The sequence below is a fragment of the Hyaena hyaena genome, unplaced genomic scaffold, assembly GCF_003009895.1.
Source record: "Hyaena hyaena isolate Hyena2069 unplaced genomic scaffold, ASM300989v1 scaffold_287, whole genome shotgun sequence".
Taxonomy (NCBI): Eukaryota; Metazoa; Chordata; class Mammalia; order Carnivora; family Hyaenidae; genus Hyaena; species Hyaena hyaena.
Genome location: NW_024080919.1, coordinates 1359596 through 1382708, shown reverse-complemented (window position 1 = coordinate 1382708; position 23113 = coordinate 1359596). Strand labels below are relative to the sequence as shown.

General features: G+C 39.2%; 1 protein-coding gene across 1 annotated transcript; it reads left to right on the top strand.

Annotated features, from left to right (window-relative positions):
* The first annotated feature begins 21937 nt into the window (after nt 1–21937).
* Nucleotides 21938–22389, top strand: LOC120241689 (60S ribosomal protein L36a). The gene has a single exon (XM_039246992.1). The coding sequence runs from the start codon at nt 21961–21963 to the stop codon at nt 22279–22281; it is 321 nt and encodes a 106-aa protein (XP_039102923.1). The 5' UTR covers nt 21938–21960; the 3' UTR covers nt 22282–22389.
* The last annotated feature ends 724 nt before the right edge of the window (nt 22390–23113 follow it).

The window sequence follows — 23113 nt, the reverse complement described above, 5'->3', positions numbered from 1 at the left end:
AAAAACTTACAAATAATTAAAGGACTCAACCTTCTCATTCATGAAAAATTTAGCCAGAATTCCTAACAAAATAAACTTTAACTCATATAACATAGGATTAGATGTTTCCAAATCAGATTGCTCAAAAAGATCTAAAAGGCCTAAATAATTAATTGACAGCCAGGAATTGGGTACCATTTCCAAACCCCAAAAATGGGGTTGACCTGGATGAGCAAAGAAATGACATATCAAGTTAGACACGGCTTGGTGAGGCCTTCACAAGCAGGTGGCACAGTAACACCTCACACTTCACAGCAGAAATAGCAATTCATCATCATATGCTACTATCTTTTTTATTTAAGAATAGCATTTAACAGGCCTATTTTGGAATCTGATTCATTATCATTTTTAGGAAACGTAAAGGCCTGAAACCTCCATACGGTGTGTGATTATAGCTAATTAAAGTTCACATCTTTCGCAGAAAGGTGGAACATCAGTTCTAATTTTATATACTAGTGTGATCAAGAGCATACAGCATCAGGGGCGCCTGGGTGGCTTAGTCGGTTAAGTGTCCGACTTTCACTTAGGTCATGATCTCGCGGTTCGTGGGTTCGAGCCCCGCGTCGGGCTCTGTGCTGACTGCCAGCTCAGAGCCTGGAGCCTGTTTCAGTCTGTGACTCCCTCTCTCTCTGACCCTCCCCTGCTCACGCTGTCTCTCTCTCTCTCCTAGAAATAAATAAAACATTAAAAAAAAAAAAAAAAAGAGCATACAGCATCAAATTGAAGGTCAGGAGACCCAGGTTCTATTCCTGACTTGGTCACTATTTTTCTGGCTTTTCTTAAATGCCTCACTTTTTTCCAGCCATAATAAATGGACAGAGTTCATTAGAACTTGTCATAGTTTGTTAGAACAAATTATGTCATCAGTACTTGCTTAAAAATTATTGAGCCCATACTGTGTATTAAACACCATTCTATTTGCTAGAAATACAATAGTGAATAAGAAAGGCATGATTCCTAACCTCACAGAGCTTACATTTGCTCCAAATATGTTCAGTGCTATTCAATCACTGATATGATACCCTCAAAAATCACTGAGGGCACGTGAAGTCAGTAAGCTGATCAAGTCAACAAATATTTCTTGAATATCTACAATGTACAAGGCATTTTTCTACGCAATGAGAAAAAAATGCCCCTCATTAGATTTTTGCTGCAAAAAAGATAGAGGTCGTATTTGTCATTATACTCTATGTCCCCAGAGTCTACCCTGGTACCTGGTACTCAGCAGGTACTCAATATATAACTGCTGAATGACCAAATGAGTACATTTGTGAATGGGGAAAAAAATATGGGCCCTGCTCTCAGGGGATTAGGATCTAATGAGTAATTTAAAGCAACTGTGCATCAACCACTGTATATTATAAAATGACATAAAGGATACAAATGAATTAAAAGCAGGAATTCAAAACAGATCTAGTATACCAATGTTCATAGCAACAATTTTCACAACAGCATAAGGGTGAAAACAACCCACATGGTCATCAACTGATGCACAGATAAACAAAAGATGGATTATCAGTACAATGGAATATTATTTGGCCTTTAAAAAGAAGATAATTCTGACAAATGCTACAGCACAGATGAGCCTTGAGGCATTAGGCCAAGTGAAAAAGCCAGACACAAAAGGACAAATACTATACGATTCCAATGACATGGATTCCCGGAATAGGCACATGGACAGAGACAGAAAATAGAGTGGTTGTTACCGAGGGCTCAGAGGTTGGGGGGGGGGGGGGNGGGGGGCTGGGAGGTCGTCACTGGGGGCTCGGGGGGGGGGGCGCCGGGAGGGAGGAAGAGGATGAAGTCAGGCGATGGACAGCGTGATGGCTGCACAACAACGCAAACTGACTCAATCTCACTGACCTGGACACTTAAAAACAGTTGAAATGGCAAATTTTGTCATGTTTTACCACAGCAAGAAATAATGATAATATAAAAAGACAGGAAGGAGTTTCAGAGGCAGTGATAACATATCTGTCCGGCCCAAACAAGGATGGGTTTCTTCGAGGTAGTTTCATTTCAGGTGGCTCTTCCTCTTAATGCCTACATAGCAGAGTCGTCACTGTTACCAGCAGGAACCAAGCATTCATTGTCTCAAAGCTGCTGAGTTTTATGTGACTTTTCTTATACCAGAAACTGGTGAGAGTAGTTGCTTCTGGGGAGGGACACTGGAAGTCTGCAGGGCGAGAGATATAATGACCTGAACATTTATTCCTTTTTTAAAAAATATTAATGTTAAAATAAATTTTAAAACAAGTGACTCCTGATCCTCTTTACAAAGATTCCCTAAATGTGATCCAAAAGGTACACCAATTCTTAGGCTCCTACACTCCTTTATTCAAAGGACGTGAAAACAGCCAATGTTCCGTGTCAGGGGCATGAAGCATAGACCTACCAAAGCACCATTTCAGTCTGAAGTTTTCACCAACTCTTCAAGGGCCATCAGTTTGTAACTTGCAAATCTCCCTCCCTGCTACTCACCCTCAACACTCAAATATAAAGAACTAGTGACATCAGGCTATGCATGCACACGGTACAGTGTTAACACCAGCCCTTCCTACCAGACATGATTCAACCAAGCTCTTGGTTCCAGCTCTTGTGTGCACTGTGTTTTAATCCTGAATTCTCTTCTAATAAATTGCAATTTTATCCATTTATTACCATAGCAGAGATATTTGTAGTGACTATGCTCTGGATTAAAAGACCAGTTTCCTTAGACTCCTTTGCAGCTAAGTTCTAGCCCATGAGAAGTATTATGTCATTTTCTGGAAGGTTCCTTTGGCCTTTCCTTTTGCCTCCTTCCAGGAAGTGATTTTGAGGACAGAAGACATATGCTGACGATAGTGGAAGAGATGGGACACTCAGTCACTGGTGGAATCCTGAAGCTTCCACCCAACACCTGGCTCCCTGCTGCGGATATCTTTTATGTGATAAACTAAACCACTGTGTGGTTAAGGCACTGTTATTGGAGTTTCTATTATATGCTGTTTACATAGCTTACTTTCCTTTCCCCCACATATCCTTTCTTGTTTGTGCTCACTTTTCTTTCTGTAATTCTTATACTTTCATATACTGTAACTCACTCTCTGTTTTCTGGAGGTTTTCACTGTCCTGCATACCACAGCTTCTGCAGTCCACTCTGTATTTTGCATAGGGCGCTGCTAGGTATTTTCCTCCATCTCTGACTGCTGTGGCTAGTTGTTTTTTTTTTAATTTTTTTTATTTCTGAGAGAGAGAGAGACAGCATGAACAGGGGAGGGTCAAAGAGAGAGGGAGATGCAGAATCCGAAACAGGCTCCAGGCTCTGAGCTGTCAGCACAGAGCCCGACGCGGGGCTCGAACCCACGAACCGTGAGACCTGAGCCAAAGTCGGACACCTAACCGACTGAGCCACCCAGGCGCCCCTGCTGTGGCTACTTTATCAGCCGCACTGTGCTGGTCTCTATACAAAACGCCGCATATTCTGCAGTTCTGCTACTTTGCGGTTGGTTCCCACTAGGAATATAAGCTCCGAGAAGGCAGAGCTGTCCTGTCTATTCACCGCTGTGCTCCTTGAACTCAGAGCCGCACTTGACTTTTAGTAGCTTCTCCATAAATATTTCATTGAGTTTACTCAGCAAATATTTACTGAGCACCTTTCTAAGCACCGGGGACACCTCAGTGAACAAAATAGCTAAAAAACTGCTTCCCTGTGGCTCTAACATTCTAGTGTGGGAGAAAGAACAATAAAGAAACATTCAATCAATCAATCAATGAAAAAAAATGAAGAGCTGATCCAGAACTTTCCCAGGAGAGAGGTGCTATAGAAAGCCAGAGCACGGCAAAGGGGACCAGAGGACTCATGGTGGAAAAGATGGGCAAGAAGGAAAGGGGATCACAGTTTTAAATAAATAAAGGAGTAAGAGTTAGTCCTTGGAGAAGGCAACATTTGAGCAAAGACTTGAAGGAGATGAGGAAGGGAGCCGTTCAGATATCCCAGGGAAGATCATTCCAGACAACTCGCACAAAGGCCCTGTGGCTTTAGGAAATAGTGTGGAGAAGCTGAACCTAGAAGAAAGTAAGCAGGAGAGAGACAGATGTAAGAAGAGATCAGAGGGATCTCAAACTTTGTAGGTCAGTCTCAGTTTTTGGCTGTGACTCTGGGGGACACAGGAAAGCACTGCAGGGTTCATGCTGTGGTTGTGATTTTAGAACCCTCTGGCTGTGGGGCTGAGAACAGACTATAAAGGAATCAGAAGGGAAGTAAGAACAGTAAGGAGACTTGCGATAATTCAGATGAAAGATAGTTAAAAGCCTGAGCCAGGATGTAGCAATAGGTAGGGAGAAATGATCAGATTCTAGATATATTTTGAAGGTAGAGGAAAAGGGATTTGTCAGCCAACTGGATGCGGCGTGTATATATATATATATATATATATATATTTTTTTTTTTTTAAAGGGGGGGTGCCTGGGTGGCTCAGTCGGTGAAGCATCCAACTCTTGATTTCGGCTCAGGTCATGATCTCATGGTTTGTGAGACTGAGCCCCACGCTGGGCTCTGTGCTGGCTGCGTGCAGCCTGCTTGGTGTTCTCTCTTCCTCTCTCTCTGCACCTCCCCCACTTGCCCGCGCAAGCGTTCTCTCTCGCCCTCTCTCTCAAAATAAATTAATTAATTAAAAAAATAATTCCTTGAATAATTCTGAGTATTTTGGCCAGGACGGCCAGAAGAATCATTTTGCCATTAACCAAAATTGGGAAAAGTGCAGGCGGACCAGGCTTGACGCGAGGATTTCAGTGTGGCTGTGAGAAGTGGGAGAAGTCTATTCGACATTTGGGTAGGGGTATTCCAGCAGAAAGCTGGGTATACACACCTGGAGTTCAAAGAAGAGTTCTTGGTTAGGAGTATAAACTCCAGAGTCATCATGCATGCATGAAAAATGAGCTCCGAACAATGATAAAACCTATTTTCCTTTCCTGAAGGAATCTTAACATTCTGCAGCTATAAGAATGACTTCCAAAGAGTGTGAACAAGACCATTAGCCAAGAAAACAAATCAAAACTTCTACGATGCTTCTTATTCTTTCATTTTAAAGCAACGTGTCTCAAAACATGGTCTGCAGATCCCCAGAATCAAATAAAACCAACCTTTGTAATAAATGCTCTTAGTGATTCTCACACATATGCAAATCTGAAAAACACCCACTCTGTGTGTGTAACTCTGTGGCACAGGGTATTATCTGGAAGTTTCCACTTTAATGGCAATTAAGTGTGGGCTACACATGATGAAAAGAACCTAAAGACAGAGTCGTTAGGAATCTCTGATAGCCAATTCATTTTATAATAGCCCTAGACTTACTCATGTTGCATGGAATTTATCAATATTCACGGAAATATATATCTGTGTAATATTCTGAATCATTTCCTGCATCATCTCCATAGTAACCTTGATCATCTGTCTTTAAGACAGATCTCTCTTGAGGGGCGTCTGGGTGGCTTAGTCAGTTAAGCATCCAATTTTGGTTCAGGTCATGATACCCTGGTTCATGAGTTCGAGGCCTGCGTTGGGCTCTGTGCTGACAGCTCAGAGCCTGGATCCTGCTTTGGATTCTGTGTCTCCCTCTCTCTCTGCCTCTTCCCTGCTTGTGTGTTCTGTCTCTCTTTCTCTCAAAAATAAACAAACATTAAAAAAAAAAAAGATCTCTCTTCCTCTGAGTTTTAACAACTTTGGTTCACATGAGCCTGTTTCAGGAACGATGCTGCTGTTTCTCAGCCACATCTGATTCTCTGGTGTCAACATTCAGAAACCTGTATTCCCAGGACAGTTTTTCAGCTCTCTGTAATCCTGATTTTTTTTTTTGTTTGTTTACTTGCTGATAAAGGATAAGAGTACATGAGACTATACTAGAGTCTCAGAAACTGGAGAGGTCCTTTCAAAGCGATCGGCTACTCACAGAAACAAACGCAAGAGACGCTTGGAAGGCCTCACAGGCACCTCTCCCAGAAATGCTACTTCCAGGAGGGTGTGCACACACACTTAACAGGTTTCCTGGGAAATCATTTTGAGGCCCAGGTTAACCTAAGTAATTATTTTCAAAATTTCTGGACCAAGAAAGCCATAAACCAAACTTCATTTCAAATAGTTTGTAGAAATGTGTGAGCTATGGGTTTCATTCAGGTAAATTTCCTGCCTGGCCCTGTAGATGCTAAAGTTACCATTTCTAACCTACTCAGTTATTCTCATAGGTTCAGGATCATGGAGCTACATTTTCAATCCACTGTATCAAAAACAAAAAACAGACAAAACAACAACCACCACTTGACTCAGTATGCTATACTATGGAGAATCTGGTATCAGAGAATCTTTAGAAAGCACTTAGGCCATTTTTAAACTATAAAACCCAAATCTGTGGTATCTCAAGGTTTTATTTTCCAAAATTCTGTATATCTCTGACTTGAGTTCTACTGGACAAATAGTTTACATTTTAAATTATAGTTGTCACTTTCATTTATCTCAATTCTAAAATGATATATTAAATTTTTATAATTTCATTGTATAAAACATGAATAAGCTTAATAGGTTGCACCTAAATTCAGCAAGAGTATACAAGGACTGAAAGTCCAAACAGAAATCAGAGTTCCTAAGGATGGACAGCCGGGTGGTACAGGAGGCCCAGGCATCTCCCAAATGGTCAGACCTGACGTTTGTACCCAAAGACAACAGGACCCGGGACGGGGGAGGGCGAACGTGCTGGCCTGATGACTCTGGCAGCACCAGCACAGCGGAGGCCCCAGGCCAAAGACTGCAGTTCGAGGACAAGGTCCCTGGGGAAGCCACTCGTCTTCCCTGAACATAAGCCAGAAAGGGCAGCAGCATCAAATAAAGAAACACTGACTTCACTACTTAAACTTATGAACTTATCCCTCTTGGCAGGCAGTAAGTTTATGTTACATCATTTTTTATTTCCCACTGGCTACCACTAAACAGATCAGAAAGGACTTCATAAATACTGAGAGAGCCTTTCAAACTTTCAACCTCCACTTTATTTAGATGGTACTTCATTCAGATCACTGGATCTTATTTGCAAGTTTGTGACGTACATGACTTCCCTTCTTTCCACACGTGGTAAGGAGGAAGCAAACGGCCACGAAGAGTACTGGACCGGTAAGGGGTGTGTAAGGGAGAGAGCGAATACACGTGTCCGGGTACATTACATTATTTGGGAATTACTGACACACTCTTTATATGCCTTCCCATAATGGCACTCCGTCTTTTTCAGTTGGATGAACAATCCCTGCAACACAGGCATCTCGCTGTCCTTCGCTGGCACTTGGCATTCTGTTGCACTGGACATTCACCAAGCATCTGTTGATTCATGACTGATGCAAACTAGAAAGTGTAAAAAAAACAAAGGTGTCCCACCTATCATGTGTGATTTTCAAGGCTGCAAACAGCATGAGATGCTATCATGAATGTTTAATGGAAAAGCTGCAGTGTGCAGTTTACATATACAGCTAACCTGGGAGCTGTAAACAGGAAGAAAAATATAATGTAACAAAATGTTCTCAACACTTACTTGCTTACCAGAAATTGAGAAATTACGATTTGGAAGGTATCAATAGTGTCTGCTAAATCATCTTGTATTAAATATATTGTCAAGGGAATAAACCCTTTTGTTGCATCTTGTAAGAAAACAGATTTATACACGATTCCAAGAGGAAGAAGAGAGGGGAAAGGATACTTAGTAAAAACATCCTTTGTTAAACTGGCAGTTGCCACATCCCTTTATTTTTATAGCTGTTAAAAAACAAGAGACAACAAAATCTAATAGTCATTAAAAATTTCACACACTATATATATATTTATACATACAATTATACAATATTGCCTTATGTAGCAATTCTTTTTACAACAGCTATGTGAGATAATTCACAGAATTACCTCAAAGGGATCCCTAATTGCTCTGGTAAAAACTTAGAAAATAATTTAATTTCCCCACAGGACCATTTCCAGTTACGATGCACTAGTTGACTGTGAACTCTAACCTGGCTAACAACATCCTGTGTTTACTGGAAATACCAATGCGATGAGGGAGCAAGACAGGTAATTAGACTCTCTCTCTCTCCCCCCCTCTGTCCAAGAGCCCGTCAGTAACAGAAACAAGAGCTGAGATGCACCAACATCACCACTATCTTCGGATGAGAGTAGGAAGGGTACAGCTAGAGGCCACCGGCGTCCTTTCCTCTCTGGGTCCTGCCTCCTTGACCTTCTCACTGGCCCGTACACGTTCCTCTACTACCCGTGCTCTGCCGAGTGCCACCACCTCCACAGTTCAGCTCGTATCGTGTCTCCCCTGCACTGAGGCAGCAGCGTCCTACCTAGCTGGACTCCGGCCCGGAGTCTCCTTGCCCCTGACCGCCGCTAGAGTGACGCTGCCGTCAGTCTACCCCACTGCATCAACCCCCCACTGCCGACAGCTCCTGGAGAACAGAAACCCGATCTTTCTCACTCCTATACCCCCAGTGCTGGCGTGGGCCTGGCACACAGTAGGTTTTCAGTAAATGACTGGATAAATGTAACACAAAGTGCGACACGCAAACCCCTTTACAACCCCGCTCCATCTAACCTTCATAGCCTCACTTTTTGCTGTCCCTTCAAGTGTTCAGCAGTTCAAAATTGTCGTTTTCCCAAACACACAATGCATTTTCACATTTCTGATCATTAATGGAGCTACTCTCTGTTTAAAATATTTCTCACCCATTTCTATTGTCACCTCCTAATTCACGTGTGAAGTTCCTCTGACCGATACACATTAAATGAAAGAATGAATGAACGAACAACTCTTAGAAAATACCTTGCCTCTATTCCTGCATCTCACTGTCAGGAATATTCTCTGAACACTGTTCCCCCAGTCTCCTTCCTGGCAAGGTTCATATTCCACCACTTAATGCTGACTAAAACTAGCTATGTGATCCTGAACAAGACTCAGTTTCCTTATTTGTTTTCAAAAATGTGGTTGGGAAATAGATTCTGGGATGATTTCAGCCTGGGTCTATGTTTCTAACACACTCATTCTTATTTCTCCCACTTTTGATAAAAGATCTGGAAATAAAAAACTATACCGTGTGTTCAGGAAAACAGAAGGATAAATCAGTACTTATGAAACACTTTGTTTCACAAAAAGAGGAGCCGAAAAAGAAACCAGAAAGGTAGGTTTGGGGTGGATTATGAATACATCCAAGTGTCATGCTTCATTCAGTATCATTTAACAAGCAAAACAGCTAATGGGGGAAGAGAGGTAGGGGTGTGTGTGTGTGTGTGTGTGTGTGTGTGTGTGTGTGTGTTAAAGACAGGCAATCCTACCTTCATCCGAGCCAGTTAGTTCCCAAGGAAACTGAGCAGAGCAGCCAGTGGAGGACATCTTGTTCCCAGCTCCAGGAGGACCCAGCTGCTGCAGAGGACGCTGGCTTTTCTGACCAAGCCTGGGACACGGCTCAGACTGCCGAGGAAGAGCCGTCGCTGAGGCGCACTGAACCTCCCCAGCACTGACAACCACACTGCTTAAAGAGACCCCAAATCCTGACCCACACTGGGTTCAACTCCCCTCCCCCCGCAGCTGATATGAGCCAAGAGTTGCGGACCACACCTGAATAGGTGGTTCCTGTTGAGGCAGATTTAATGGCAGAAGAAACCTAAGAAGAACTTTAATAAAAAAGTAATGACAACTCTTCCACACGGTTCTCCAGAAAGGCTGCACCAGTTTGCATTCCCACCGACAGTGTAAGAGCGTTCCCCTTTCTCCACATCCTCGCCAGCACTTGCTGTTTCCTGTTTCAATTTTAGCCATTCTGATGGTGTGAGGTGGTATCTCAGTGTAGTTTTGACTTGTATTTCCCTGATGATGAGTGATGTTGAGCATCTTTTCATGTGTCTGTTGACCATCTGGATGCCTTCTTTGGAAAAATGCCTGTTTTTCAACTGGATTATTTGTTTTTTGGGTGTTGAGTTTTATAAGTTCTTTCTGTACTTTGAATCTTAACCCTTTATCAGATATGTCATTTGCAAATATCTTCTCCCATTCCATGTCTTTTAGTTTTGGTGATTGTTTCCTTCACTGTACAGAAAATTTTATTTTGATGAAGACAACTCTTGGGTAGATTTATTTAAAGGAAAGAAATGTGTCTGGGCAAATTAAAAACTAAATATCACTTCTGAATTTAAAACCTACAAAAAGAACCCAAAAAACTAGTACTGCTGAAATACAAAGTAGCCATCATGAGTAGTAAGCTGGAAGATCTATAAGATCAAATGGAAAAATATGAACGAGAGAAAAATACAAATAAAAGGAAATCATTCATGAAAAGAAACATGGAAGACAGTTTCAAGACGCCTGATATGAAAATGAAAATACAGGCATTCCAGGGCGCCTGGGTGACTTAGTTGGTTAAGCGTCCAACTTCGGCTCAGGTCACGATCTCATAGCTCGTGGGTTCAGGCTCTGTATCAGGCTCTGTGCTGACAGCTCAGAGCCTGAAGCCTACTTCAGATTCTGTGTCTCCCTCTCTCTCTGTCCCTCCTCTGCTCACACACTCTCTCTCTCTCTCAAAAATAAACATTAAAAAAATTTAATAAAATAAAGGCATTCCAGAAGGAATAAAAGGAATAGAAGAGAAGCCACAACCAAATAAAAGGAAAAATAAGAGCTTTCCTGAGCTTAAAAATGACTTGAATTTCAAATAACATTAGCACACCAAGTACCAGACAGGATTAATGAAAAATGACATGTTTAGGCACATTCTGGTGACATTTCCTAACTCTAAAGATTTTTTTAAAATTCATATAAGCTTTCAAAGATAGATCAGGTTACTTAAAAAGGAAAGAGAATCAGAACTGCCATCACAAGCCTCATAGATAGTACTGGAGTCCAGGAGAATAAAAAGAAAAGGAATACTGTTTAGAGACTTTTGAAAGAAGTGAATGTAATCCAAGAATTCTATGCCTGGCTAGAATATCATTTATATGGAAGCTGGAGAGCCTTCTCATTGGTGGGCCTCTCCCTCAGGCCTCCCTCCACCTGCCTACGCCTGAGTGAGTAATAAGCCTTTGAATTACTTGCTTGTCGTGGCCCTGGTGGGGTATGTCTTGACATGAATACCTTTAAAGGAGGGAAGAAAGGGCCTAGCAGTGGGCAGGACCAAACCACAAGAAGTTGAAGAAGGGCATTTCAAACATAAAAGGACTCAGAATTTATTCCACATAAGTATATTTTTTGAGGAGATCATGAAAGACCAAGTACCTCAATTTAAAGAAGATTAAAACTAAATAATAAATTCATTGTAGAGGTCTAAAGTATAAGAAATAATGGGGCCCATGAATCTAGCAAGATATATAGTCTTGTCAAAATAAAATATACATTATTATGTTTATATAAGAAAGCACACCACTCAAGAGAATAATGAAACCAAAAGACAAAGTGAACAATACCTTCAGAGTGCTGAGAGAAAGTAACTATCAATTGAGACTTGCATATTCAACTAAACTCTCTTTTATTAACTAGGGCAAACTAAAGACATTCTTAGATTTAAAAAATTTAATAAGAGTTTGCAATTAGAAAAACCTAATGAAGGGATTTTCTAAGAATGTACTCAGGAAGAAATAGACCCAAAAGAAGTTTTAAGAGACAAAAAGAAAAAAATGAGCAAAGATATTGCTAAATATCTAAACAAACTGGTAAATTTAAATATATCATCTATAACTACAATAATGTCTAACTTAGGAGTTAAAAAAAATACAACTAAGGGGCGCCTAGGTGGGTCAGTTGGTCAAGCATCTGACTCCTGGTTACAGCTCAGGTCATGATCTCATAGTTCATGGGTTTGAGCCCCATGTTGGACTCCAGGCTGGCAGTGCAGAGCCTGCTTGGGATCCTCTCTCTCTTCCCTTCCCCCACTCATGTATTCTCTCTCTGTCTCTCAAAATAAATAAATAAACATTTAAATAAATAAATAAATCTAAAATACTGGCCAAAAATAGTAAATAATTTGATGGAGGATGATCAAAGTTCAGTACTTTTCTACTATTCAGTCAGGAGTGTTAAGACATTGATTAACCTCACACCTCACTGAGTTAAATATAAATGGAAAAAATCCAAATGAAATCTTGAAAAGGAAAACAGTGTCTAACTTCTAAATAATTTTTTTTAAATGGAAGAAAAAAAACAAATACACTATCATTCAAAATAAAGAGCAAGAGGGAGATAAGAAATGAGAAGAACAGGACAAATTTGTAAAAGGCCAATTAAGACAAATCCAAATATAGCCTAAATTCCATTGAATGTTAATGGTTTAAACTTCCCAGTTAAACGATAAAGACTATCAGGTAGAGGGTTGCCTGGGTGGCTTAGTCGGTTAAGCGTCTGACTTTCACTCAGGTCATGATCTCACGGTTCGTGGGTTCGAGCCCCGCGTCGGGCTCTGTGCTGACTTGCCAGCTCAGAGCCTGGAGCCTGTTTCGCTCTGTGTCTCCCTCTCTCTCTGACCCTCCCCTGCTCACCCTGTCTCTCTCTCTCTTAGAAATAAATAAAAATTTAAAAAAATAATAATAATTTTAAAAAAGACTGTCAGGTAGATTTTAAAATTCCAGCTATATACTAGTCACTAGTAACATATCTAAATCATGAAGACATAGAAAAGCTGAATATAAAAGGAATAAAAAATATATTGCAGGAAAATACAGAGAACTAAATGAAATTCAAAGTATCATTAATCAAAATGTTGTAAGAAGCAGTGAAAGCATTACTCGAAGGGAAAGGTACAGCTTTCAAACATTTACATATTAAAAACTAAAGTGTGAAAACTAATGAACTTAAGTTGAACTACAGAAGTTTAAAAAAAAAAAAGAATAACAATAGACGTCTGGGTGGCTTAGTTGGTTAAGTGTCTGATTCTCGGTTCCAGCTCAGGTCATGATCTCAGTTTGTGGTTTCGAGCCCCACGTTGGGCTCTGTGCTGGCAATGTGGAGCCTGCTTGAGATTCTGTCTCCCTCTCTCTCTGTCTTTCCCCTTCTCATGCTGTCTCTGTCTCTCTCAAAATATAAATAGAAAAGAATAAAATTTTTAAAAATAGCAAAATAAAATCTAAGTTGAATGAAGATTAATAAAAGAGCAGAAATTAATAAAATGAAAAATGAAGATACAATGGAGAGTATCAATTAAGCTGAAAAATAGATCTTTGTAAACACTTATAAAATAGACAACCCTCTAGTAAGACTGATCAAAAAAAAAGAATAAATAATATTAGGAGTGAAATGATGGTTATAACTTAATAAAAAATTTTTAACATTTATTTATTTTTGAGAGAGAGACAGAGAGACAGAGAGAGACAGCTTGAGCAGGAGAGGTAATTTTTAAAATTTTTTTTAAATTTTTTTCAACATTTCTTTATTTTTGAGAGAGAGTGTTTATTTTTGAGAGAGAGAACTTTAAATAAAGAGAAGAATTTTTTAACAGGGACTATTATAAAAATTCTATGCCCATAAATTTGAGACATAAGAAATAGCCAAATTTTTAGAAATATATATCCTAGTAAAACTGTTTTCAGGGGCGCCTTGGTAGCTTAGTTGGTTAAGCATCTTACTCTTGATTTCAGCTCGGGTCATGATCTCACAGTGGTGACATCAAGCCCTATGTTAGTCTCCATACTGGCATGGAGCCTGCTTAAGATTCTCTCCTCCTCCCTCAGCCCCTCCCCTGCTTATACATGTGCATGCATGTGTGTGTGCTCTCTCTAAAATGAAAAATAATCTAATAAAATATAACTGTTCAGAGAAATCAAATAGCCCTATCTTTTAAAATACAATCAGAACTTTAAAATCTCTTTAATACCAAGCCTAGGTAATTTTATAGGTGAATTATACCAAACTTTCAAATAATCAGATGTTTCAATCTTACACAAACTCCACCAGAGATCAGAAAAAGAGGAATATGCCCCAATTTAGCCCATGAAGTTACTAAATAATAGTGATATCCAAATAAGACAAGGATATGCAAAGAAGAAAAATTACAGGCCTACCTCACCCACAAACACAGATGCAGAAATGTAAACAAAATGCAGGCAAACCAAAGCCAGCAGTATAAAAAGATAGTATAACATGATCAAGCTGGGTTTATCCCAGAATGCAAAATCTATGAATATATAAATATAATTAACCATATTAACAGATTAAAAGAGAAAGACTATAAGAATGTTTAATTGGGGCGCCTGGGTGGCTTAGTCGGTTGAGCGTCCGACTTTCGCTTAGGTCATGATCTCGCGCTGCGTGGGTTCGAGCCCCGCGTCGGGCTCTGTGCTGACTGCCAGCGCAGAGCCTGGAGCCTGTTTCAGTCTGTGACTCCCTCTCTCTCTGACCCTCCCCTGCTCACGCTGCCTCTCTCTCTCTCTCCTAGAAATAAATAAAACATTTAAAACAAAAAAAAAAGAATGTTTAATTAATACAGAAAGGTTTTGAAAAAAGTCAACACTAACTCATCAAGAAAGGTTCTACAAACTAGGAGTAGAATTTCCTCACCCTGTACAGGGCATGATTATTTATGCTAAAACATTATAGAAGAATTCCTCTGAAAATCAGGAAGAAGACAAGCATACCTACAATTATCCATCTACTAAACATTTTACTGAAGGACCTAACAAGAGCAGTAAAATATGAAAAGTAAAAAGTTTAAGGTTTGTAAAGGAAGACACAAAAATAGTCATTTTCACAGAAGATATTACTTTATACATAGTAAATAAAAATAAATTATTAGAATTAATAAAAAGAGTTTAGCAAGGTTGCTAGATATAAGATTAATATTCAACAATCAACTGTACTGCTACACAACAGCAATTTTCAAACATAGCTTATTAATATCATTTATAATAGAAACAAATAAATATGGTACCTAAAAATAAATCTGAGAAAAGCTGTATAAGACATTTATGGAGAATTATTGACACATTAAAGAAAGCCTAAATAAATGAAGAAATGTATCGTGTTACTATATAGAAAGATTCAATAATGTTGAAATATCGTGACTTCTTCCCAAACTGATGCAGATATTCCAATAAAAATTTCAGCAGTGCTCTTTCAAGAAAATCAATTCTAAAATATGTATCAGAGAGCAAAACCCAAAGTTAGACAGGCATTTTTTTCTTTTATAGTTTATTGTCAAGTTGGTTTTCATATAATGCCCAGTGCTCATCCCCACAAGTGCCCTCCTCCATGCCCTTCACCCCCTTTCCCCCTCCCCCATCCCCAATGGCCCTCAGTTTGTTCTCAGCATTCAAGAGTCTCTCATGGTTTGCCTCCTTCCCTCTCCCCAACTATTTTTTCCCCTTCCCCTCTCCCATGGTCCTCTGTTAAGTTTCTCCTGTTCCACTTATGAGTGAAAACATATGGTTTCTGTCTTTCTCTGCCTGATTTATTTCACCTAGCATAACATCCTCGAGTTCCATCCATGTTGCTACACATGGCCAGATTTCATTCTTTCTCATTGCCCTGTAGGATTCCATTGTATAGATGAACCACATCTTCTTGATCCATCCGTCAGTTGATGGACATTTAGGCTCTTTCCATGTTTTAGCTATTGTTGAGAGTGCTGCTATGAACATTGGGGTACATGTGTCTCTATGCGTCAGCACTCCTGGATCCCTTGGGTAAATTCTTAGCAGTGCTATTGCTGGGTCCTAGGGGAGTTCTATTGTTAACTTTTTGAGGATCCTCCACACTGTTTTCCAGAGGGGCTTCACCAGCTTACATTCCCACCAACAGTGTAGGAGGGTGCCCGTTTCTCCACATCCTCGCCAGCATCTAGAGTCTCTTGATTTGCTCATTTTAGCCACTCTGACCAGCATGAGGTGGTATCTCAGTGTGGTTTTGATTTGAATTTCCCTGATGATGAGTGATGCTGAGCATCGTTTCATGTTAGACAAGGCATTTCTAACAAGAATGAAATGGGATTTTTCCTAGTGATTAACTAGATTTTTTTTGAAAGTTATACTAATTAAGATAGTATTACTGTTGACATAGGGAGAAACAAAATAAACAATGAAACAGTAGAAAACTAAGAAACACAAATAGATATACATTACAATGATATATAACAGAGATGGCACTGTTGGTTATTAGGGGAAAGAATGGACTTCTAATTAAATAGTGCTAGAACAACTGATTATAAGGAAATAATAAAATTGGATTCCTATTTGACACCAAAAACAAAAATCACTTCTAGATATATTCATGTGTAAAAGGCAAAACTTTAAACATTTCGAAGAAAATATATCTATGACCTCAGAGTAGAGAAGATTTATTATACCAGACCCAATAATCACTAATAAAACATAAAGAATGATAAATGTGACCATCTAGTAATTAAGAATGGCCCATAAAGTTCACTCTAAAGAAAGTTAAAACAGGGGCACCTGGGTGTCTCAGTCAGTTGAGAGTCCGACTTTGGGTCAGGTCATGATTTCGCAGTTCATGGGTTGGAGCCCTGAGTTGGGCTCTGGGCTGACAGCTCAGAGCCTGGAACCTGCTTTGGATTCTGTGTCTCTCTCTCGTTGCCCCTTCCCCACTCGTGCTCTGTCTCTCTCTGTCTCTCAAAAATAAATAAATGTTTTAAAAAAAAAAGCTTTAAAGAAATAAAGAAAGTTAAAACATAATCCACAAGCTAGACTACACACACACACACACACACACACACACACACTTAAACACATACACACCTATATGTTAATAGAAACTTCTTCCAAATAGGAAAAAGAAAAAAAAAAACCCATGGAAAAATAGTCAAAGGGTACAGAAATACAGATAATAAACAGATCACAAGATGCTAATTTCACTACTAATCAGAAAAATGCAAATTAAAAGGCAATGCCATTTTTTATCACAATACTAGCAAAAAATAAGAATACTGATACTATCCAAAGTTGCTGAAGTGATATTTGGCCCATCACATTTCATACCTCAAAATTCTTACAAATATCACACATTATGCCACCACGAATTTCAAGCGGCAAACACCACACTTCTATTTCAACAATACTATAGACTACATAGCTTGAAATCTTCCTGCTACAAAACATTCAAAATGACTGATAAAATAGGAAAACATAATTTTAAATTCATAGTGGAAAGGATATGGAAAGGAAAAGACAATCTCAGGCATCAAAAGCAAATAAAGAACTGGAACCAGAGTAGTTTAAGAAGCAGATGTGATAGCAGCCCTGGAAGGTGACAGTGGTGTAGCGCTCTTCTCCATAACCCACCAGGGATTTGGTTTTATTGCTCATGAGGACTAAGGCCTCGAGCAACATGAGGTGAGAAGTTAAAACCAAGATGCCCAAAGAAGCCAGGATTTATGAAGAACCTAGATGAAAAAGCAAACTAGAAAACAAATCTAACTACTAGTACAAGGAAATTATACTAATCTTGGGGCGCCTGGGTGGTTCAGTTGGTTGAGCGTCTGACTTTGGCTCAAGTCATGATCTCTACAGTTCATGAGTTCGAGTCCTGCATTGGGCTCTGTGCTGACAGTTCAGAGCCTGAAGCTGGCTTCTGATTCTGTCTCCCCCTCTTTCTGCCCCTCCCCAACTTGTGAATCACGTGCTCTCTCTCTCTCTCTCTCAAAAATAAATAACAAAAATTTTTTTAAAAAAAAGAATCTTGTCTGACCTAGCCTGGATTAGCTATGGGGGGGAAGAATGTCCTACACAGAACTTTGCTATGGACTCTTTCTCATGTAGGCTTCGGATTTGGATTTATCCAAACAATTAGAACCTCCCAAACCAAGTTATTAATATAAAAAGGGTTCCATGTTTATGATGAAGCAAACTCAAAACTTCACTGGGAGAACACACTCTGCACCCAAACCACACAGGATGCCTACCGATAGAGCCCTGCTGAAGACAAGCACACAATTCAGAACCAGCCAACATGTGAAAAACCAATCAGCAGACACAACCAAAGCATTATTACACTCTCAACGACTTCAAATACTAGAACAGATAAAGGACTATAAAATAAATATCTTGAATTATTAAGGAAGCAAAAATTAAACTTAAAGTATGAAAAGAGCAAGATACCACATGAAAGAAGACTTGAAAACAAAACAATTAAGGGGCGCCTGGGTGGCTTAGTCGGTTAAGCGTCCGACTTTTGCTCAGGTCATGATCTCGCGGTTCGTGGGTTCGAGCCCCGCGTCGGGCTCTGTGCTGACTGCCAGCTCAGAGCCTGGAGCCTGTTTCAGTCTGTGACTCCCTCTCTCTCTGACCCTCCCCTGTGCACGCTGTCTCTCTCTCTCTCTCCTAGAAATGAATAAAACATTAAAAAAAAAAAAGAAAAGAAAACAATTAAGCTTTCTAATCAAAATAAAAAGTATAACGTGTTCATTAAAAGTCAATAGATAATTTTTAAAAGTTATTTTAGATACAGCTGAAAGGAGACGCAGTGAACTGAAACTAAGTCTCAGGAATTACCCTGAAGGCAACACACAGAAACAAAGCAACAGACAATAAGAAATAAGGATTAAAACTTGGAGGACAGAACAAGTTCCAATTTATTTATTTGTAGTTCCAGGAAGGAAAAACGGAAAATGGCAAATGTAATATTGAAAATTATAATGATTAGCAATATCTCACAGTTAATAAGAGACATGAATCCTCTACTTCAGGAAAGAAATCCTAAGTGTGATAAGTAAATACAGAACCCAAAGGCAATGAGAAGACCTTAAATGAAGCCATGGAGAAGAGGGACGTTATGCAGGTTGGGTTCTCCAGAAGCAGACAGTGAGACGGAGTTTTATGTGCAAAGTGTTTATTTAGGGATCAACTCCAGTGGAAGCAATATCGAGCAGAGGAAGACGACATACTGTGATGTGGCCTGACAAAGCTTCAGCCAACCCAGCAGAGAGTCAGGGTCTAGAATTAACCTTCAGACTGCCATATATTGGACTGAAATACTTAGGCCTTCATATCTCTATCTTGTTTGGTCACAGAATGCAGGCTGACCCGGGAAGGATGTGAACTCAGGCAATGCAGCTCTCTTCAGCTAAGAAAGACCCTGAAAAAGCTGACAGGTAGACACTGTGTGATGTCCCCACAGCTGGAGAGTATGTCTCTCCTTGAATGGGATCTGGCACATCTCTGTACCTACCATGGAATGACCTACACAGGAATGACAACTCAACAGACAGCATTTATTAACAGCAACAAAAACAAAAATGCAGAAGACAACAGGACAATAGCTTCAAAGAACTAAAAGGAAAGCAACTGGCAACCTAAATTTTAAACCCAACCCATTCATCATTCAAGAGTAAAAATGCAATAAAGCTAAGTCAATAAACAAACAAATAACAAAATAAAAGTACTTACCACTAACTGATCTTCTGAAAGAACTACTAAAGGATGTATTTCAGAAAGAAAGAAAATGAACCCAAAAGTGAGGACTAAAATGTAAAAAGACCTAGTTAGCAAAGGAATATATAAACATGGCTAAATTTAACCGTATGAAACAATAGTGTTTTTAAGATGATTAATTTGGAAGGTATAAAAACAAGATGGAATTAAAGCTAGGAAAACTGTAATGTGTAATGAAAAGGGAGCCACCAGAGTTAAACCATCCTAAGATTCATATATTAGACACGAGGAATGCGAAGCTGTTGCTTGACCTTACAATAGTTAAGTCAATTATGGTCTTAACACTTAAAGGGTCACCATAAAGGAATAAAAATAGAATGCTGAATATCCAAACCAGCAGGGGATTAAAATGTAATAAAGAAAATTCCAATCCTTATCAAATTCCAAAGGAATTTTTCACAGAAATTGAACTTTCCTAAAATTTGTACGCAATCACAAAAGTCCCCAAATAGCCAAAGCAATCTTAAGAAGAACGAAGCTGGAGGCATCACATTTCCTGATCTTGAACTATATTACAAATCTATGATAATCAAAACAGTATGGCACTGGCATAAAAGCAGATAGATACATGAGACCGAATCAAGGGCCCAGAAATAAACCCATGCGTATATGGTCAATTAATATATGACAAGGAAGTCAAGAAAATGCAATGGGAAATGGTAGTCTCTTCAATAAGTGGTGTTGGAAAACTAGGTAGCCACATGCAAAAGAATTAAACTGGACCACTTTCTTTTTTGTTTTAAAGTTCATTTCTTTTTTTTGACAGAAAGAGCACGCATACAAGAAAGGGGCAGAGCGAAAGGGAGAGAGAGAGAAAATTCCAAGCACCGTCGGTGCAAACCCTGACGTGGGGCTCAAATTCGCAAACCGGGAGATCATGACCTAAGCCAAAACCAAGAGTCGGACACCCAGCCGACTCAGCCACCCAGGCATCCCCACTGCCCCCACTTCTTACATCATACACAAAAATAACTCAAAATGAACTAAATACTTGAATGTAAGACATGAAACCATTAAAATTCCTAGAAGAAAACATGGGCAGTCAGCTCTCTGACATCAATCTTGGCAATGACTTTTGGATTTGACACCTAAAGCAAAGACAACAGAAGCAAAACTCAACAAGTGGAACTACATCGAACTAAACCCTCCAACCAGCAGAAGAGATCAGAAACAAAATGAAAATGCAACCTCCTGAACAGGAGTAAATATCTGCAAATCACATATCGAATAAAGAGTTAATCTCCAAAATATATAAACAATGCATACCATACAATAGCAAAACCAAACAAAAAAACAACAAAAAAATCCCAAACTATCCAATTTAAAAAATGAGCAGATATGAATAGGCATTTTTCTAAAGAAGATATATAGATGGCCAACAGGTATATTAAAAAAGTGCTCAAAAAAAAAGTGCTCAAAGTCTCTAATCATCAGGGAAATGCAAATCAAAACCACAATATCACCACATGCCTGTTATAACAACTAATATCAAAAAAACAAGAAACAATAAGTGCAAGTGAGGAAGTAGAAGAGAGGGAACCCTTGTGCACTGTTGGCGGAAATGTAAACTGGTCCGTCCACTATGGAAAACAGTATGGAAGTTCCTCAAAATATTAACAATAGAACTACCACATGACCCAGCAATTCCACTTTTGACTGTTTATTGGAAAACAAATACTAACTTGAAAAGACCACGCACGCCCGTGTTCACTGCAGCGTTACAAGAGCCAAGTCATGGAAACGATCTGAGTGTCCATCAATGAGGAATGAATAAAGAACGTGTGATACATACATATGATGAAACATTATTCAGCCATTAAAAAAAAAGTAGTCTTACCATTTGTGACAATATGAATAGAACTTGAGGGCATTATGCCAAGTGAAGTAAATCAGACAAAGACAAATACCATATGATCTCAATTATGTGTGGAATCTAACAAACAAACAAATAAACAAAAACCCGAACTCATAAACACAAAGAAAACCTTGGTGGTTTCCAGAGATGGGAGGTGGAGAGTAGGCAAAATGGGTGTGGGTGATGAAAAGGTACAAACTTCCAGTTAAAATAAGTCCTGGAAATGTATTATACAGCATGGCAACTATAGTTAATTATACTGTGTTGCATATTTGAAAGCTGCTAAGACAGTAAATATTAAAAGTTCTCATCACAAGAAAAAAATGTAACTATGTATGTGACAGATACTAGACTTATTATAGTGATCATTTCACAATATATGCAAATACATAATCATCATGTTGTACACCTGAAATTAACATTATCTTATATATTAATTATATCTCAACAAAAAGAAAGATATTAAGCTAGTAAGATACAGAGGCAGAAAAAAATAGATACAGAAAATACCAGGTAAATAAAAAGTATAAAATAAAACTGAAATAAATACATCACTAATCACAATATACTAATTAGTCTAATTGCATTGATTAAAAACTGTCAGATTTGGCTTTTCCGTGCCGCTAGCCTTCTCGCAGCCATGGTGAACGTTCCTAAAACCCGCCGGACTTTCTGCAAGAAGTGTGGCAAGCACCAACCCCACAAAGTGACACAGTACAAGAAAGGCAAAGATTCTCTTTATGCCCAGGGAAAGCGGCGTTATGACAGGAAGCAGAGTGGCTATGGGGGACAAACGAAGCCGATTTTCCGAAAAAAGGCTAAGACTACAAAGAAGATTGTGCTGAGGCTTGAATGTGTTGAGCCCAACTGCAGATCTAAGAGAATGCTGGCTATTAAGAGATGCAAGCATTTTGAACTGGGAGGAGATAAGAAGAGAAAGGGCCAAGTGATCCAGTTCTAAGCTTCGTATTTTGTTACATTATGAAGACAATAAAATCTTGAGGTTATGTTCACTTCATTTGGTTACAGTTGGTCCTTTGAGTGAAATAAACTAGTGCCCTCAATAAAATTTCCTTTTTTGGGGGAAAAAAAAAAGTATTTTTGATTTGGGGTGCCTGGGTGGCTAAGTCGGTTAAGTGATTTCGGCTCAGGTCATGATTTCACAGTCCGTGACTTCAAGCCCTGCATTGGGCTCTGTGCTCACAGCTCAGAGCCTGGAGCCTGCTCTGGATTGTGTGTCTCCCTTTCTCTCTCTCTGTCCCTCCCCCACTCATGCTCTGTCTCTCTCTGCCTCTCAAAGATAATAAACATTAAAAAAAATTTTTTTAAGTATTTTTGTTTTAATAGAGGGTCACATAAGGTAGGAACCACTGAGATAGAATTTTAGAATATGGGTAAGCTTCTTTCTGTTCCTGGCATCAATTACTACATTGGAGAGTAGGTAGACTTAGAACTTGGTATTGAGTGCTGAAGAAAATTTCCTTAAAATACAGATGAGAAAGGAGTCCGTATGGTTCATTTTTGTTGAATGAATATCTGGGTCTCTTTTCTCACTTGTAAAATGAGATTCTTAGATGAGTGGGTGAACAGTAAAAAAACAGTAAAAATTTAAGTTTCCTCCTTGACTCTTTCTAGTACTTCTGAGGGAGGCTTGGAAAGTGTTTTGTAAGCTTCAAAGGTATTAATAACAGCAAAGATTGTTATTTTTCTTCAAGTTGTTATTCCTTTTCTAGCATCAAGATTTGATGATTTTTTTTAACTTTTTTTTTTTTTTAAATCTCTAGGCCCAACAT